This window comes from Benincasa hispida, chromosome 5 (genome assembly GCF_009727055.1).
Source record: "Benincasa hispida cultivar B227 chromosome 5, ASM972705v1, whole genome shotgun sequence".
In the NCBI taxonomy this organism is placed as follows: Eukaryota; Viridiplantae; Streptophyta; class Magnoliopsida; order Cucurbitales; family Cucurbitaceae; genus Benincasa; species Benincasa hispida.
The window spans coordinates 60,397,103-60,418,255 of record NC_052353.1 but is presented as its reverse complement, the minus strand read 5'-3'; the positions used below and the strand labels follow the sequence as shown (position 1 = coordinate 60,418,255).

The 21,153-nt window shown below is 29.0% G+C and overlaps 1 protein-coding gene across 1 annotated transcript; it reads right to left on the bottom strand.

The window, feature by feature from the left end:
- Window positions 1-10,155: 10,155 nt before the first annotated feature.
- LOC120077165 (ethylene-responsive transcription factor 4-like) lies at window positions 10,156-11,186 on the bottom strand. The gene has a single exon (XM_039031071.1). The coding sequence runs from the start codon at window positions 11,090-11,092 to the stop codon at window positions 10,421-10,423; it is 672 nt and encodes a 223-aa protein (XP_038886999.1). The 5' UTR covers window positions 11,093-11,186; the 3' UTR covers window positions 10,156-10,420.
- Between the last annotated feature and the right edge of the window lie 9,967 nt (window positions 11,187-21,153).

The following is a 21,153-nucleotide window of genomic DNA, read 5'->3' as shown; positions in this document are numbered from 1 at the left end:
GCATCTGATCACAGCCTTGGTCGAGAGATGGAGGCCTGAGACGCATACATTTCATATGCCTGTTGGAGAGTACACTATCACTCTACAAGACATAGAAATGTTGTTGGGGTTACCTGTTAATGGTGAGCCGATGACCGGAGTGATGTACGATGATTAGTCACAAGTTTGTCAATTGTACCTCGGTATGACCCCACCTGTCGATAAAACTAAATGATCGAGGTTAAGTTTAATATGATTAGGAACACGATTCCGTGAGCTCGCAGATGATGCAGACGAGAAAACCGTCATAAGATATACGCGAGCATATATACTATAAATAATGGGTGATAGTCTGTTTTCTGACAAATCAAGTCATTTTGTTTACTTGATGTTCCTGCCACTATTAGCTAACCTTTATAATGCGGGGCGGTATTCGTGGGGTGGAGCATGTTTAGCATGGTTGTATAGACAACTGTACAAAGCAACAAAACCTGAGGGTCGTGAGATAGCTGGGTCTCTCATACTTTTGCAAATATGGGTTTGGGAGGATTTCCAACAATGGCTCCACAGCTACAACATGTCAATAACGCTCAGTTAGCTGGACGAGCCTACGATTCACGGTATGTTATTTTAATTCAATTTAATTTTTATATCACTGATCTAGTTAATTTAAAATCTAAATTATCAATTTAAAATTTTAGGTGGAGAGACAAATTTTGTGTGACTAGGATAGTCACACATGTAGTCAGCCAGTACAGATACATGTTTGATCTGCTTCAACCTGATCAGGTACATTAACACTGAACCAAATTGTTTATTTTATACATATTTTTATTGTATTTATATTTAATGTTCTCCAATATAATATCTTGTGTTTTAGGTTATTTGGGAGCCATACAAAATTATTGTGCATACTTTGCCCAATTTATGTACGAATGGTCAAACCATATGGTGGATGATGAGTCATCTCATATGTTTTCACATTGGTGAGTGGCATCTTCTTGACAGGGTGATGAGACAATTTGGTTTTTAGCAGGATGTCCCATCATCTTGTAATATTGAACCCCTACTGCATGATATCGACTTAAGGACTATAGATTGGTCCGAAAAAGTTGCACATTTGGTAGTGCGATGGCACTATCGTGTAAGGTTTATTGCAATAGGGGTTTCTATTGAACAGTTTGACAGAGATGTCACTCAAGACTACATTCATTGGTGCTACGTCACTCGTTCGAGAGTAGCTGTGGGTCATCTGGTAAATGAATGAATATTATCTAATTATTTTTAATTTAAATTTATTTTAAATATTATCAATTGTTTTATGATCCATAAAGATCGAACAATAGTAGACTCTGTGATGTTACGAATGATCCGAACCAGGTTATTGCTATATGTACTGACGACCAAAACTATATGGAGGAGATACATTATATGTACAATATACCTATTGTTCCTCCACCAGCTCCTAGACATAGAGGACCTATTCGGGAAGAGGATGAGTTTGATGAAGTTACCCATAATGTGGAAGAGTTGCCTCAGTGATGCAGACGTAGAGTCAAACTGATTATGTTAGTCTGATGATGATGATACCAACATTTGGTTCAAGACATTATAACTCAGTGGTTGGTCCTTCGTATTCATACGTGCTTGGACATGGTCGGGGTCGTAGAGAACATAATGAATATTTATATTATGAAGCGTCTGCAAAGGTATCAGAGCAACATCAAGAAGAAATAGAGCAACCTCAAGTTCGAAGTTGACGACGACAACCAGCTCGAAATCGATGATGTCCGCCTTGTGGGACACATTGATTTTTGTAATTATTTTTATATAAATGAGATATTTTAATTTACACTTTTTTATTTTCATGAGATATTATTTTTTTTAATTTATTCTTTTTAGAGCTAAGTTAAATAAAATAATAAAAATTATTTAGAAATTATTTTTATAAAATGAAAAATTAAAAAAAAAAAAAAAAAAAAGTGAAAGATTCGACCTAGGTTGGTCGAATTTTGAAGACTCGACACATTAAAAAAAACAATCATATTTTTATAAATAATTTCAAAACAACAATATTTTTATAAATTGTTTTTAAAACAATAATATTATTTTAATTTCCCTTGTTTTGAAGTCTCAAAACTTATATTTTAGGATAAATTGTTTAGCTTTTTTTAAAAAAAAAAAAAAAACAAAAAAGTATTATTTTGTTATGTTTTATAATTTAGTTTGGAAAAAAGAAAAGAAGAAGAAAAGAAATAAATGAACTGGGGGCAATGAATGAGATGTCAGTTGTTTACATCAATGGGACACGTGTCAGGTCTCGAGTTAGTTAGTTAATTAATTTAATTAACGTGGTGGGTCCAATGATAAAATAATCCAAAGGAATAATTGATACGGCCACCTTGGCGGCGGAGTTTTTTCGGCTGCCCATTACAAACCACAAAGATAAAGCATCAAATTTCAATACGTCGTCGTTTCTATTCTCCACACGGCTTTCTCTACGCCGTTCCGTACGCGACGAGGCTGCCTATGCTTTTTCGCGGCCTTTGATTTGTGGCATCTTCACTTTGATCATTACGCAACCCCATGCTCTTCACCCACTCCCCCTATCTTTTCCCTTTACCCTAATAAAATCAAATTAAAGTATTCCTTTTTTATTTTTTTAAAAAAACACGTGGATGTTTCAAGGACCCCAACTTTTTTTTTTTCTTTTGAATTAATCTAGAAAATATAATAAAATTAGAAGAGATAAATACAAAATAATGACGTAGGATAAGAAAAAATTCATCCCTTCTACCATTTTTTGTCCCATATAGATTCATGAAGAGTCCTGTCAATTACCGTTAAACTAAGATCATATTGTTCAATTTTCTTTCTTTTTCTAGTACAATTAGGAGTAGGAACATTCTAACCACAATGGTTTCTAGTACACTGGTAAGTCAATTGCACTATATTCGGTTTGAACACTTTGGTTAACTTTCTAATCTATTGATTAAAGATACATATTAAAATTAATTAAGCTAGGTTTAAATATATATATAGATTGTGCACATGAATATAGTTCAACTTACATATAGTATACTTTTAATTTGTAATTTATATTATATGTTAGTTTTCTTTTTAGAATTGGATCAAGAATTTAAACAATTCTTCAAAGGTGAAACCATACTAAAATTTTGTGAATAAATAAGCATTAATAAATAATTTATTACATAGAAGGTTAAAACTTTAGAGGTCTATTAAATTTTACAATTTTTTTTTTGTACAATAAATGTGGAATATGAGAATTTAAACTTTTCGACTCAAGGAGAAAAATACATATCAATTATTATTGAGTTATGTCGATGATATAATATTATAACGATGGAGAACTAAACTCGTGATTTAATTAAAATCAAATATGAAATTTTTAATTTTGTATTATCAAATTTAATTCATCAAATATGAAATTTCTAATTTTGTTTTACATATGTACAATTTAATGCACGTTAGTTTCAAATATATGGAATAAATTAAAGTGTTATTTTAATATATATATTTTTTTTCAAAGAGGAAGGATAAAGTGTGATAAAATTGAGACTGCGTTCCGTACCCAAGTGGTGTGGTGTGCCTCATAATCGTCCGATGCGCTTCAGCCACCCCTGAATCTTTTTCTCTTACCAAAAAAGGAAAAATAATAAGTTATTATTATTTTTTAATTAGAATAAGGTATTTATTTATTCTTCTCTTGTTTTGCTTTTTTATTTTGTTTTTATTCAATTCAGTGGGTTGAATTTTAATTCATCTTAAATTTGTAATTCCACAAACCAAATTGTCATTCCGAAAAACATTAAATTAAATTTAGAACTCAAATAAAATACCGATAGTTATCGAGTTAAGTTATATCAATTTGAAGCATACATATTTTTATTATCAAATTACAAAGGGTTACAATTTTAACTTTTCTCAAAAAATATTATTATTTTAATCCTCTAATCTACCTCTACTCCAAATATCATTATAAAAAGTTGTTTCTCATATATTTAATGAAGTAGAAAACAATTGTATTATATGCAATTGATAAAATTTTAGAAAAACAACGTTAGCACTAAACACTTTGATGTTAAAATTTATAAATTTTGTGAAATTTATTCTATGATTAATTTGTTTGGTCAAACTTTTGTTTTTTTAATAAAACTCCACGCTAAAGATTTTTACACCGTTTTATGTTAAAATTAGAGGTTGAATTAACCAAAATTGATTTGAGATAAAAATGGCAAAATTTATTTAAATTCATGGTCGATTTAAGATTGAAATTGATATAATTGAAAATGTTAAAGGACAAAAATGATTTTACATGTAACATTTCGTATTTTACATGTAACTTGTATAAATATTTTTAAAAATATTTTGTGGAGAGTTGTCTTGTGAGTATTTTTATGTGAATGTATTGTATTAAAATATAATAAACGGAGAGATATGTTTGAAACTTCAATATAAAAAAACAGTGAGAAATTAGGATTCCATAAAACGGTAGTTTAAATAGTATAGAGGAGGATAGGAGGAATATTTCCTACCTTAGGAGCAAAAGTGACGTGGCAGATACAAAGAATAAAAGAATCAAGAGTCTAACAACCTGAACGACACCGTTTTTACAAATCATAATGAATTTCAACAAAGACCTATCAAGGATGTCTTAACTGATATTTTCTTGTATGAGACATCATAGACTTAACCATTTTATTTTACTACGAGTTAAACAACTCTGACTCTACATCTTAAATACGAACTTCATAATGTATATATCACTAATAACTCTGTACTTTAAATGCAGATTAGATAATTCTCGATATTAAATTGTCAAACGTCCTCTAAATATCAATAAATTGTTTATAAATATCTATAAAAATTATCAAATTTATTGTCTTTAGTTGCATGTCGTTTTGATTAAGACAGAATTTTTAGTCTCCTCAAAATTTTATGTCTCGTTTGATAATCATTTCGATCTCGTTTGGTAATCATTTTGGTATCGTTTGATAATCATTTTGTTTTTTGTTTTTTATTTTTTAAAATTAAGTCTATGGATATTACTTCTACTTCAAAACTTCTTTCTTTGTTATCTATTTTTTACCAATGATTTAAAAAATCAAGTCAAATTTTAAGGACTAAAAAAAATAGATTTCAAAAAGTTATTTTTGTTTTTGGAACATAGCTAATAATTCAACCATTGTACTTACAAAAGTTGCAAATTTTTGTAAGAAATGTGAATGAAATAGACTTAAATTTGAAAAAAAAAACAAAAAACAAATGGTTACCTAACGGGGCATTCATTTTTTATTTTTGGTTTTGAAAATTAAGCTCATTCCCTCCTCATTTCGTACATTGATTTGAATCTTTCTTAAGTACAATGGTTGAATTCTTAGTCAAATTCTAAGAAGAAAAACAATTTTTAAAAAGTTGATTTTTTAATTCCCAAATTTTGGCTTGGTTTTTTAAACCATTGATAAAAAGTAAATAACAATGGAAGAAATCTAGAGATGGAAGTAGTGTGTATAGACTTAATTTTAAAAAACAAAAATAAAATTGTTACCAAATGAGACCTTCGTTTTTTGTTTTTGGACTTTTAAAAATCAAGCTTACTTCCTCCATATTTCTTATAATGAGTTGCATTTTTCTTAAGTACAATGGTTGATTTCTTACCTACAAAACTAAAAACAAATTTTTAAAAGCTATTTTTTTAATTTTCAAATTTTGGTTTGGTTTTCTAAACCATTTTGTAAATAGTGGATACTAAAAAAAAAATTGAAAGTGGTGTTTACAAGTTTAATTTTTAAAAACAAAAAATCAAAAACTGCCAACCAGGGCCTTAGTCATCTTTCTTTATTTCTCACCATTTATTACATGTAGCATCAAATAAAAATATGATAATATAAACCTTTGAAATGAGATAATAAATAGCATTATATTATAGTTTCAATATATATTTTTTACAATGATAGAGTGAGAGAATAAAACCTTTAACATCGATGTTGATTATATAAACGCTTGTCAATTAAGTTATCTTCATTTTAGCTTTTTACAATAAAAAATAAACACCTTAATTAGCATTGAAATTTTAAATTGTAGACTTTGAGACACTAAAAAAATAAACGCATTTTGTTGCATCACGAACTATACTTATCTTTTATCTAATTATAATTCATCACGTGACAAACTTTTTTTTTTCTTTTAGATAATTTGGAAGTTTTTTATGTTGGAATAGACTGCCAAAAATTGAATACATGTAGTGCAAAATACATCAAAAACATTGGCTAAGAATATAGTAACTAGTAACGGGCAGCATGAGGACCTGTGTGCTATAAGATCCATTATAATTTATATATATTATTCCGATTGATTTCCAGTTTTTTGTTTGCAACGAAGAAAAAATGGGAAAAACTAGCATTTCCTTTGAATGTTTGTTGAATTTAGAAAGTATTCCAAAAGGAATTTCGTAGTTTTTTTTTTTTAATAGAAATAAATTAATTTCTTCAAGAAAAGTGGTTGAGATTTGAGAGTGCATTAAAATCGGGAGTGAAAATGGTTGAAGTTTACTTAATAAACTTCGAAATTACGTGTCTAACAATTTTCTTACCAATTCAAGAACTAATATTATTAATTTTACAACTTAATTAATAATATAATAGACTAAAGTGATTTAATGATAATTAGCATGCACTAACTCTTTAGATCAAAACTTCAAATTATAATTTAACGAATAATATAACATAGGATTTTTTTTTAATCTTGATTTTAGGTCTAATTTTCTTTTGATTCTTATATTTCAAAATGTTGTGCTCTTAGTCATTTAACTTTTGAGTTTAATTTCAATTTAATCCATAAGTTTTAAAATGTAATAATTTTATCATTGAAATTTGAGTTTTGATTTATTTTGATCTCTATGTTTCAAGATTTACACTTTTAAGCTCAATTTTTCATTAAATACTCATTTTTCATCATGTATTACTTAATTTAAAATAACTATAATTAAATACGTTTCAATCTTTTTTATCACCCTTAAAATAAAATTTAAAATTGCACTTTATAATGATTTTAAATTAACGAATAGATATTAAAGTAAAAAATTGAAAGTATTATTTAGTGAAAAATAAAGATTAAGAACATGAATCTTGAATCAGTGACCAAATTAAAACAAAACTTATATCTCAAAAGTAATATTATATTGTATATACAATAATTAGCATGCACCCACCCTCTTAAAATCAAATACTTAAATTCTCCCATATTGTATATACAATGTATAGAAGATGTGAGATTTGGATGGGAGTAGAGATGTCCATAGGGCGAGGGGTTGGTATGGCTTCCCGTCCCTGTCTTTGCTATCATATTTCATTCACCATCCTATAAAATTCTTCATAGAAGTTTGTGCAGAGATTCTCTGTGAAGAATCGAGAATTCGTAGGGATCAGGTTCCCCACAAATAATTTTTTCATTTAATTTTTCTTTTAAAAAATAATGCACTCAAATCATTAGTATGGATTTTTTTTAATTTAATAGTTAACGACAAAAGACATAAGTAAAAGGTTTGATTTTCATAATTTCTATTAATTAAAATTTATCCTATTTTTTAACTTAATTGATATATACATGAACTTAGTTTGTAATACACAACGCACAGTTTTCTAAATTGGGTGAATTTGAAAAAAGAATTATCTCCCTTCTCGGTCTAATTAGGATTCTTCATCTTATTTAGATGAATCTATCGTGTATTTAGAATATATTTTTAAGTGTTTAATTTTAAAAAGTAAATTATTTTGGAAGAAATTAGAGTGTTTGACCAAATTATCAAAATAGTTTTTCAAATATATTTTAATCTTTTTTTATCTAAAAATGTTTTAATAAAAATATTATATATATATATATATATATATATATATATATATATATATACTTCAAATATCCAAATAAATCCTAAATAGACATATTTAGGCCCAAGTCAACTCTCGATCCACACCACAGATAACCGATGGCCAAGAATGAAATGAGAAGGGAGGGTAGGTTCTTTTCTGGTAGCCGGTAGGGACAAAAGAGTAATTTCAAGGGGAGATGAATTTCGCAGAAAAAGAAAACAAACAAAAAAAAAAGAAAGAAAATGTTAGTTGGACATGGATGATGATAATGATGCCAATAAAGTCCATATTTTCATCATGCATGCATCCCGATGCGTTACGTGTTTCTAAGAAAAGAATAAATAAATAAATAAATAAATGTATAAAAAAATAAAGAAGTAGAAGAGAAGGAAATCATCTCCACAGATTCCGCCGACGCAGATATTACCGGTCCCACCACCTGAAACCGCCACCTCACGGCACTGTTCCAAAAATCAAGAGGCGGTTGCCGTCTCATTCCTCCCTTGGGCCCCACCACTGTCTCCTTCCATTTCTCCCCTCTCCACAATTTCTCATTACTTGCTTGGAACCACAATACTTTTTCAATTATATTNCTTGACCCAACATTGATTCCTTTTTATCTTTATATTTTTTAAATGTTATTTTGATCCCTGTATTTTTTAATTTTGATTAATTTTAATTATTTTAAAAAGATTCATTTTTGTTTGTATATTTTTCACACTGGTTTGTTTTAGTTATTATATTTTTAAAATTTTGACCATTTTTATCTCTTTAAGATAATGTAAAAAGGAGAATAAAAATAGAATGAGTTGATCAATTTTTTTTTTTTTATTAAAAATTTAAAGTATAAAGATCCAAATAAATATTTTTAAACGATGTAGATCAAAATGATTTAATGTTAAATACAAAGACTATAAAACTATTTACTTTAGGATAAATTATAAAAAATATATCCTTGAACTTTGTACTATGGGTTAAGAACACCCTCAATTTTCAAAAGTTCCAAAATAACCTTTCAATTTTCAAAAAGAGTTCAAAAATACCATTGTCCTTCGTTTGAGATGAAAACCATTCAAGTTTTGTTTCAAAAATACCTCTAAATTTTAAAAGTTTAAAAAATGCCCCTAACTTAAGTAAGTTTAAAAAATAAATTATCATTAGTATATGAATAAAAACATTCAATACCTCATTGTAAAAATACCGTTAGAACTTAAAAGAAGTTTAAAAATACTTCCACCGTTAATATGGTGATCAATTTGTTTGAAGTTTTTCTTAAGTTTGGAAAGAATCAATTTTAAAATATGAATTTACATTTAAATTTTATTTAAGGTACGTGTATTATTGAAACTTTTAAAAAGTCCTAATATATTTTCGAAACAAAACTTCAATGGTTTATATCCAAAAATTAGTAGTAAAGGTATTTTTAAACTTTTTTTTTCAAAATTTAATGATATTTTTTAAAAATTTGAAATTCAATGGCATATTTTATACAAAGTACAAAATTCAGATGTATTTTTTATAATTTAGCCTAAATTTTATCATTCATTATCAAAGTTATATCCTATTTTGGTCCATAAACTCTATAATTTATTTTTATTTTGGTTTCTAAACATTTAAGAAGTGTTTTAGTTTGACCTCTGTTATTAAAATCTTGCTAACAACAAAATGATAACCTAATAAATATAAGATTTCAATTTTAAATTAGATGATAAAATAATTTTCTATAGAACTCAAAAGTCATTTCACGTAAAAGAATTTGATCCTTCAATATTTTAATTAACAAAATCTTAAATCTTTTTAGAAAAGATAGGAATTAGTAGGGTCTTTTTAAAGATCAAAATTTTTAAAATTTATAGATCAAAATAGAATCAGATTCAAAGGATAAAATAGAAACTAATTATTAATAATTCGGACGGCAGAAAGCCAGAAGGTACACGTGCCGTCCACCACGATCGTGACATTTAACACCGCCAACACGGAATTCTTTAACCGGACACCCTTTTAAAATAAATAAATAAACTAAATAAAGCTTCTGATGTCGGCGCCGGGCGGCTCCTGATACTCGCTAACGCACACATGTCGGTCACTGTTCAAATGAAAATCCAGTACCTTCTTTTTCTCCTCTCCACCGCTAGATTTTACCAACTATTTTTTTTCTATTCACATATTTTAAAAAATAATGCTACCCAATCAGGGAAAAATACTTCCACATAAATCTAAATTTCTCAAAAATATATTAATTAATAATTAAGTGATGATCATAAATGTAGAAATACGAAGAATTAAATTCTGAGTATCTTCATGAGGAACATTTTTTTGATTAGTTTCCAGCTTTAAAATTGAAGGTTACAGTCTTTCTTACAGAATTTTATAATAGCACTTAACGAGATTCACCACGAATTACAACATCTCTCAAGCTGCCACCAAAAAAAAAAAAAAGAGTAGAACGCTATTTCTTTTTTTTTCCTTTACAGCACGTTAATTCTTTCCCCCTTCCTAAATTTCTGACTAAATAAAAAATTTTAAAAAAAGAGACTAAATTAGCGGAGCAATCAAGCGTCCACCGGCGGAGCGAGATTAAGATCGAGATTCAGAATTTCCTTCGCCGGTCGGCAGTCAACCAACGACGATGAGTCCGAATCGCTCTGGATCCCGCCGGCGAACCTCGCCGTCAAATCCACCGTCGCCGGATCGAACCGTAAAGGATAGCCATGAGCGACGAACTCCGGTCTACCAAAAGCGTCCATAAACAAAACTGGACGAACGCCGCCGTCGCCGCCGGAGGCATTGCAGGCGACCTGATGTAAAAATTGCGGCTGAATGAACGGAAAAGTACGTCCGACGCCGTAGCTTCGCGCGATCTCCGGGGAGGGAGTTTTTTCTTGGCTAGAGGAGGAAGAAGACTCGACGGTGCTGCTAGGGCTAGGGCTTTGGTTGATCTTGCGAGGAGAAACGTCGATTAACTCTTCAGGGGGAGGAAAATTGGTTTTTGCCTTAGCACCGCGGAACTGGCGGGCGGCGGTATCGTAAGCACGCGCCGCCTCCTCAGCGGTGTCAAAAGTACCGAGCCAAACGCGGCTTTTCTTGCCGGGATCTCGGATCTCGGCGGCGTATCGGCCCCAAGGCCTCTTACGAACGCCGCGGAAATGGAGTTCTTTGACATTGTTGTTGGTGTTGGAAAGAGAAGGGAGCTTCTTGGTGGTTGATTTTTCCTTAGAAACCATGACGGTTGGTTCTATTTTGTTAAAACGAAGAGGGAGAGTGGTTGAAGGATCTGTATGTTTGTTTTGATGACACTGATTTGGGGATAAAATTAGGTGCGCTGGAACAATCTTTTATAGTAGCGCCATCCGGATGGAGGTGGGCCCTAGGGATGGATCAGGTTATTGTTTTTTTTTTCTTTTTTCTTTTTATTTCTTTTAAATAATAAATTTATTTGTTTATTTATTTGTAAATTTGTGAATTACAAAAAGAGGGATTAAGAGGGGAAAACAAGTACATAAGAAAATTTGACAGAAGTGAAGTAAATGTTTATAGGCTTAATATATCAATTTTCATCTCGTTTTTTTTTTTTTTTAATTATAATTTTAGTTTATGTATCAATTTAGTTGCCGAAGATAATATAGTTTAATCGGAATTTTACTAAAAAAAAAATGTTTCAATTTAAATAAATTGGACCCTATTTTTACTTTGCTGGTGAATTAAAAAAAATATATATTGTTAAGATAAAGATTTAATGTATTCAAATGCTGTTTTTTTACAATTAAATCATTATTATTATTTTGACCAATTTTGATAAGAAAATAAAAAGATAATTTTGAATGATTAGATCCTAAAGTATGTGTTAATGATCAAATTTTTTGTTTTTATTATATCCAAAAACTAATTAAAAAGTAAGTGAAAATGTTGTTTATAACCAGATAAAAGTTAAGATTAGATCTTCATTTTTTTTTAACTAATTGAAGAAAAAAATAAGTCAATAGATTTGTATATACAGTTTACGACACTCTTTAAAAGGTAAAATATTACATTTTTATGGTTGAATTTTGAGTTTATCGTGGATGATATTTTTATAAATTCTATTTTAATATTTAAAGAATTAATAAAAACTAATTAAATTATAATTTTTTAGTATGTTAAATCAATCAATAGAAAATTAATAAATGCGAGTAAAAGTTAGCATTGCGAAACTTGAGGCTAGAAATTTGAAATCTTGATTATATGACCTCTAAAAATTAAACGGGAATGACTTGTACCGCATTACTAATCATAGTATGGATATTGTGAGAAAAGAAGAAATAGTGTCTATTTTTCGTTGGGAGTTTCCTGGAAAAAATCGTCAAATCTTCCTCCGATTCTTTATGAAAGACTTTGAAATTTTGTCCAGTAAAATGGAAGAATTATAAATCTCAACACTTTGAAATATAGAGATCAAAGAAAAATCGTTTTCAAATTTATGAATCAAATAGACATTTTTAATTTATTTGGCGCGACATTTCACAAGCATTTGTCGTTGTTGCACATCCTTCATAGACTTGACCTCTAGCCAATTTTTTCTAAGTAATTGGTCTTGCTTTTTTAACTGACTTGCGTGAAAGTTTCTTGCATCAATATGGTATCAAGCCTATCACATTTTGATGTCCAAATTAGTAATTGAGTGTAAAGTTCAGTTAAAAACACAATAATAAGGTCAGACCTCTCATTTGAAGATTATTTACTTTTCCTCTTTGGGGTTGTTAAATGGGGCACACTATTCCTCTAATAGTCGCCTTTGGTTACCCCTAACCCTTGTGAAGTCAAAAGAGTTTGTGGTGTTCAAAACTGTAGGGTGCCAAACCGAGTGCAAACCAGTCATGTCTTAATTGGTATATATTTACTGACTCTATTAGTTGACTGAAAGCCCTAGGCTCTAACTTTTCCCTTTCGAAACACGTATTTTCTATGTTGCCTTCTAGTTTTCCTTGAACTTGGACTTACTCTCGTCGACTTTGAATCTTGCTTGGACAACCCTAAACTAAAAAAAAAAAAGGTTTAAATCGATTTTTTATTCTTGAACTTTGAATCTTGTTTATTTTGGTCGTGGAGTTTTTAAAAAGTATTTATTTTGTTTTTTACTATTAAGATTTAGTTAACTTTTTGATTAAATTGCATATAACATATCTCAATTGAATGTTTTTAAAAATTGAAAAGCGAAAATAAAATAAGATTTAAAGTTGAGAGGGAAATATGATTTAAACTAAAAGAAAAAAATAAAAATAAAGTTCCAATCTCAATGGGAACAAAGAAGAAAATATTTGAAAATAGAGTTAACAAAAAAAAAAAAAGAATAAAAGGGAAATAATAAAGTAAAAGAGGAGAGGTGGGTCAATGGGAGATTTGACTGGATGGAGGGGGCGCCGCCCAACCCACGAGAAAAGGACGAGGAAACATAAAAAGGGTAAAGAAAAATAATAATAATAATAATTTATTATCAAGCGTATTTAGGAGTAACGTGGCACGCGGAAATTTCAAGACCGGTTGCTTTGCAGCTACAGGTTTGTTTGTATGTTTTTTCTTTTTAAATATATATATATATATATATTTTTTTTCTTTTTCATTTTCCTGCCGGCTTATCGCCTAACGAGCCGTTATTACGCCCCTTCCTTGGGCCATCATCTTTCACGCTCTTCTTCAGCGCGTCTACCACACGCATTGGTATCTTCCACTTTATCTAAATCTAAATTATTTAGGCCTGTTTGTAATTATTTTGTTCTTCAAAATTAAAATTTTCAACTACTTTTCCCTTCAAATTTTTTCATCTTAATTTAAAAAATCAAATTAACTTTTGAGAACTGAGAAAATTAGTTTTCGAAAAGTAATTTTTTATTCTTAAAATTTGACTAAGAATTTAATCATCATACTTACAAAAGATGCAAATTATATAGAAAATGTAGATAAAATAAGTTTAATTTTCAAAAATAAAAATAAAAAATCAAATAGTTATCAAACGGGAAGTTGTATTTTTACTTCAAAGCTTCTAACTTTATCTCACTCTGAAATTTATAAAGCCTATGTCTTTTCCTAAACTAACGAAAAATGTAAATCTATAGACTAAACAGAGAGTATGTTTTTAGTCCTTTAACACTTCAAATTGTTTTTATCACATAATGACACTAATTGATAAGATATTCACCTATTGATTTTTTTGGGTGAATATCAATTTATATCTCTAATTTTTTTATCGTATCAATTTAAACCTTAAATTAATAACTGTATCAATTTACACCCTAAATTTTGTAGGTTGTATCAATTTAAATTCTAAATTTTGGGAGTTATATCAATTTAAATCCGAAACTTTCATAAATAAATCGATATAAATCCTGAACTTTTACAAGCTACAAGCGTATCCAAATATAAGATAAAAGAGGTTTAAGTTGATACAATTACGAAGTTGAGGGTTTAGATTGATATCTTTATAAAAGTTTAGAATTTAATTTGATATAATTATTAATTTAGGTTTTAAATTAATATAACACAAAAAGTTCAAAGTACAAATTGATATATTACCCTAATTTTTTTTTTATCTTACCACGTCGTGTGATCATAGTAGTATTATCAATACACATATTTAAATTCACTACACTAATTTTGTAAATAATGAATGAAAAAAATAGTCGTTTGAACTACGAGATACCTATATATATTCGATAAATTTAAGGGCTAAAGTGTATATTTTGAAAGATTAAAGACAAAAATGAAATAATTTTAATAAAAAAAAACAACGTACGAAAGTGAGAGAGTTTATAATGAAGGCAATCAATATAGTTAGAAGGAAAATTAAAAAGTCATGGTTGGAGGACTTAGGAGCAAAGTCTTGGGGGGGACCATGTAAAAAATGCAATTATTTTCTCATCCCTAAAATCAATTTGGGGAAAATTCAACCCTAAAGTAAATTAGGAAATGTCCTCATATATCATATGGAATGATGTTTCCTTGTAAGTGACCAGAAGTTTTAATGATATGTATTGATAGGCAGGTGTTGGTGATTACCGACAATTAAATTAGTTCAATTGATCAAAAACATTATTTATTTATTTATCTTGAATTCATGAAAATAATTAACATAAGTAAAATATTGGTTAAAAATACTACTTTAGTCATTGTATTTTTAGTATTGGTTCATTTTAGTTCATATATTTTCTAATCGTTCATTTTAGTCATTTTATTTTTAAAAACGGACCATTTTACTTCATTCATTTGTACTTTTAGTTCATTATAAGGGGTAGTCACTATTTAAAAGTTTAAGGACAAAAATTAACAAAAATTAAAAGTGTAAGAATCAAAATTAATATTTGATAAATATATATACCAAAATGAATCAAAGACTAAAATAAATATTTTAAAAATATATGAACTAGAATTAACCAAAGGCAAAAGTATAAGGATCAAGTAGTATTCAAACTAAAAATATTTTTAGTCAATTACAAGTTTTACCTTTTCGAAAAGTGTTTAGTCTTCAACTATCAATTTTGTGTGCAGTCAAATACTAACAAATTCAATATTTTTTAAAAGTTAATTGATATTTTGTTAGTAAAATAGAAGTGGAAGATTGGAAGCACAAATCTCATATAAATTTAAATATTGTAGATGTCGTTAAGCTAGTTCAGTTTAGTTAATATAAGTAATTTTAAACTTTTAATTTTGGGTTTAATAGACATGAGATTTTTTTGTTAAAAAATCAAAGTAAAGGGAGTAAATTTATAATTTGATCAAATATAGTCAAAGGTGGAGTCAAATAGGAGCCAGGGGCACGTATCCTCTTTCAATTTATCCGTCTTTTGTATTTTTAATATAAATTATAAAAGTAATATATATTAATATATACATAAAAATTTAGCCTAAATAACAAAACTGGTATTGGCTTGTTGGTGGGGGGCACTGTATGCTTCGAGAGGCACACAAATTTGAGTCCTACAACTTACCAACATTTTATTTTGGATGTTATATGACTTTTACCAAGATTTTTTCATCTCTAATGGACTTTTAAAACCCAACTTATGTAAATCCTAATAAAGAAAAGTATGTCAAACAATGTTTCCTCTAAAATATAATGTGTCTTTTTTTTAATAAATAAATAAAACAATACTTCTTTTTCTTAATTGGCAACAAAGGTCATTTAGAAACTTTCTTTTTCTTTTCAAAATTCACTTTCCAATCTCAACTCTCAATAACATGCTATTAAAAACGTGTCGTTTATTTTTTTGCACATGATTTTTATATTCACATTATGCTCTATATATTTTTGTTTATTTCCATGTTACTTTTACATTCACATTACTCGTATAGATTTTTGAAATTAATTTCAGAGTTCAAGCTAGAGGATTATTTGATGTCACTCGTTTTAATATACTACTACGAGTTTTATTACAATGTTCCCTTCAGTAGTTGATATACTCGAAACAATTGTGCAAGGTAAATCGAATTCATAACAAAAATATGAAGCAAATATTCTATAAGTTCGATCCAATCTTTTAACTTTGTTTTTCATATGCATTTTATGAACATTATCTTGTGAATCACAAATGACTTGTCCCAAGAAATTGTGAATGCAATGAATTTTGTCAAACTTTATGAAGAAAGATAGCAGAAAACAAGAGAGTTAGATTGAGATTTGTTGTTGAGTATGATTTCTGATTTCTAACATAGTCATGATATTGAAGTCCTTAAAATGGACGACCTATTTCTAATTTGAGAACGACAAAGATGGCAATCTCAACCAATTACAAATTTACATCATTATTGTGTTGTAGTTTTCTATTTCGTCATTGATATGCAACTTCAAGAGTCGAATAATCGTTTTACTAAAACAAGTACTAAATTTATTCTCTGTGTGACATGTCTAAATCTGAGTAATTTATTTGTTTCTTTTGATAGAAAAAAGCTTAGTCAACTTGCTCAATTTTACCCAAGAGACTTTTAAGCTATTGAGCTCTCTATACTTGAAGATCAACTTCAAAATTATATTATTGATGTGTGTTTAAAAATTGAGTTTGTTGAGCTAAAAAGCATATGTGATCTTGTATTAAAAATGGTCCTAACGAGCGATGAATAAAGACAGATCTAATTCATTAGTTTACAGATTACTCATCATAGCGTTGATTTTATCTGTTACCACAGCTACTATAGAGAGAACATTTTATGCTATGCATATTATGAAGACTCGATTGTGTAATTGAACAAGAGATAAATGGATGAATGATTGTCTTATAGCCTATATTGAAAAGGATTTATTTGATAAGTTAGATATTGAAGTTATCATACATCGATGTCAAAATATGAAAAGTCGTAATTTTTTTTTGTTAGACTTGTACATATAATATCCCTATATAAAACTTATGGCTTTGTCACTAAATATAGTTTCATGAAAGATTCAGATGAGTGGATAAGAAATACAAATTAAATATTGGAACCAAGCCAAAATTTAAATGATACTGTAGTTGAAGGGGAAATTGAATTAACATTGTACTTCCTAAAACCGATTAGTCAAATATTGTAGTTTCAAATCTATTTAGAGAAATATGGTAGTTTTTTTATTTAACTTGTACGTTTTTTTTTTTTTAATTCTTGTATGTCGAGACTTCAACACTTGACAAAGGTTCGATTTTTTTAAAATGTATGTCAAGTGTTGAAGTCTCGACCACCTTTTTTTTCTTAGTCCAACATTGTTATTCCTTATCTTGTTAAGGTACTCTATGCAATTATATTTCTCAATAATAACAAAAAAGATGTTCTTGTATTTCTTAATAATAAATAAAATCTACATCCTTATCTCTTAACTCTTAATTCTAAGAGGCATCATAGAAAAGATTAAATTCTCAATCATTTTTCTTCTATAAATTGAAAACAATAAATTGTAAATTAAAATGTTCATATTAATACAACAATTTAATGTATCTCATTCATTTAAAAGATAATAATAAAAATCAATGTGTGCCACAAGGTGGATGTCGTCGACTTTGAACTTGAGGTTGTTCTGGTTCCTCTTGATGTTGCTCTGGTACCTCTATAGGCGCTTCATAGTATAAATATTCATTATGCTCTCCACGACCACGCCCATGTCCATGCAGGTATGAAGACGATGGACCGACCTCTGAATCATAATATCCTGAACCAAATATTGGCATAATCATCATCGGACTAACATAACCAGTTTGGCTCTGTGTCTGCATCATAGGAGGCAATTCTTCCACATCGTGGGCGACCTCATCAAACTCATCTTCTTTTACTCGAGCAAGTCCCTACATTTAGGAACTGGTGGAAGAGCAATAAGTATATCGTACATATAATGTATCTCCTCCATATAGCTCTCGTTATTATTGCATATAGCAAGAACATAGTTTAGATCATTTGCAACATCACGGATGCTATTGTTGTTCAATCTCTGTGAATTATAAAACGATTAGATAATATTTAAAATAAAATAAAATTAAAATTAATTAGACAATATTTATTTGTATACCAGTTGACCCACAACTGCTCTCAGACGAGTAACGTAGCGCCTTGTAATATTATTGTACCAATTAATGTAATTTTGAGTGGCATACCTATCAAATTGCCCAATAGAAACCTCCATTGCAATAAACCTTGCACGATAGTGCCATCACACAACCTAATGTATAACTTTTTCAGACAAATCTCCAGTTCTTAGGTCGATGTCATGCAATAGAGATTCAGTATTACAAGGCAATGGGACATCCTGCAACGACGAATGCAAGAGGAAGAAGATGCCCACTTGAATCAACTGATGTAGCAATCAAGAACTTTCCTCGATATTTTCCATACAAGTGGGTACCGTTTATTTGAATCTCCGACCGGCATATATTAAAAGCTTTTATACAAGGACCAAATGTCCAAAATACAGAAGTAAGGATGACATGTCCTTTAGTTGACGTTTCCTTCATTTTCCATTCCACACGTGTCCGAGATTGGTCTGCTTAACCATATACAACCACCTGGGCAAAAAATTATTGTATGACTCGTCCCAGTCACCGGACACTTTAACCAACATCTTTCTTTTGTCCTCCCACACCCTATGGTAAGGAATATGATATCTAGATTTTGTTTTTATGTCGGACTGTAGTTGTGCCACGTCGATGGACGATTTTTCTTTTACGACATCACAAAACTCTAATGATGAATCTAACTGCACATGACTTTGACTAAGTTTTGAGTAAAAACATGTAGGTTGCTCAACTTACTTAGTTGTCTCAAACAAGTCATGCGACTTTTTCTTTACAACATTCTTCCCATTTCTTACACTGAATTACCCAAATTGTCGGTGTAGATTCCACAACCTCATATGGTGCGTGACACTTAATAACAAAACATTTGACCGCGTTTTGTAGTATTTCCTTGTCTTGACAAATCATCCCTTTATACAATTGAGTATTGTCAACATTTACAAGGGCTACAATTGGATCGTGTTCCCGAATGTTATCTATTACATTCATATTCACATCATTGAATGTATCTAAAAGTAACTCATGTTCACGACCATCAAAATTCAACTCCTCGAGTTCATCACCGGTTTCTGTTCTAAAATTCCTGTATTGATTATTAAACATCATATCTTCATAATTACAGGGTGGTACAAGGATCATGGTCAATCTATTGAGTCAGATCTTAAAAAAAATAGAGCGTTGTGCATTCAAGTTTATATCCAACCCTACCCTACTCACATTAATATATAAACACACTAAGTTCGGGAGTGGCATCACAATTAAGAACATCAAGTTCATTGCTTGTTCATTAGGAATAGGGAATGACATATACCTTACTGATCCTGACGATGTTAGATTAGGATGTTTATATATTATTTCTAACTAATTTGCTCTCATATTTACACTAAGTGACATCCATATCATTTCAACGAATTGTTAAAAAACATGGTGGTTGATCATAATTAATTCTATCAACGCCATCAATCACATTACCATTTTAAACAACATAAATCTCAAACATTTATCCATCATTTAACAAAAAAAAAAAGAAAAAAAGAAAAAAAAAAAGACAAACAGTACATTAATAATTATTTTACTAATTATCAAACTTAAATACAAACAAAAACAAATAAAAATATAAACAAAATATTAAAAACTTTAACATCAAACTTAAATACTAAAACAATCTTATAATATAAGAAATCTATATAATTATATTTCACTCAAATTAATAATTTTGTATTAAATAACAAAAAAAACTACTAAACTTTTTTAAATGCACTAATACCCAAAAAGTAGAATATTATTAAAAAAAAAAAAAAAAACAAATGATACATTACTCATTATTTTACTAATTATCAAGCTTAAATACAAACAAAAGCAAACAGAAATATAAACAGAATATCAAAAACTAATAAAAAAAACTTTAAACATCAAACTTAAATACTAAAACAATCGAATATTATAAGAAATATATATAATAAAAATTCATTCAAATTAATAATTTTGTATTAAATAACAAAAAAAACTACTAAATTTTTTAAATACATTAATACTAAAATAATAACACTAAAAATAAAAAAAATCTAATATTATTTAAAATGCAATATATATTTATTAATATGGTAGGTCTAACATAATATAAATAAGATTATTAAAATATATAGAGAAAATACTACTAACATCAGTATGTAAATATGCTTCAATTCAACGACTATTAAAAAAATTAACCTGATCGATCTACTAACATCCATATATAAGGAAATAAAATGGTATATCTAGAATAACATAAATATCAACTAGTAATAAATAAAAAGTAAACTCCAAATTCAATAGCAGATTAAAGGATTTAGTAACCATTTTTTGAAAAAGAAGAAGTAAAAAGATGATCTAACATACAAAGAGCCAGAAAGGGAGAATGATTTTTTAGAATTTTTTGAAAGAGAAGAAGAGAGGCAGAGGCAAGATATTGTGCAAAGACAGAGGCAAAGTGTGATTTGGGAAGCTTGATGGTGGGATTAAAAAGACGTAGGTCGAGTATTGAAAACTCAACACACGGATTAATGCGTGCAGATGAGGTTGGAAAGGAATAAAAGTTGCTGGTAAAAAATAGTCTGATGGATGGAACGAGACGCACCGTGGTCTGACCAAGGCAGTATGTCAAATGTTGAAAACTCGACTTAACCCTATATTTTGTCGTTTTCAAAACTCGACAATATTTCTCACTCCATCCTTCAAACTTCTAAAAAAGTTGTCAAACTACAATAAATCCCTAAATGCTTTTAACACTACCCTAATTCCCTAAA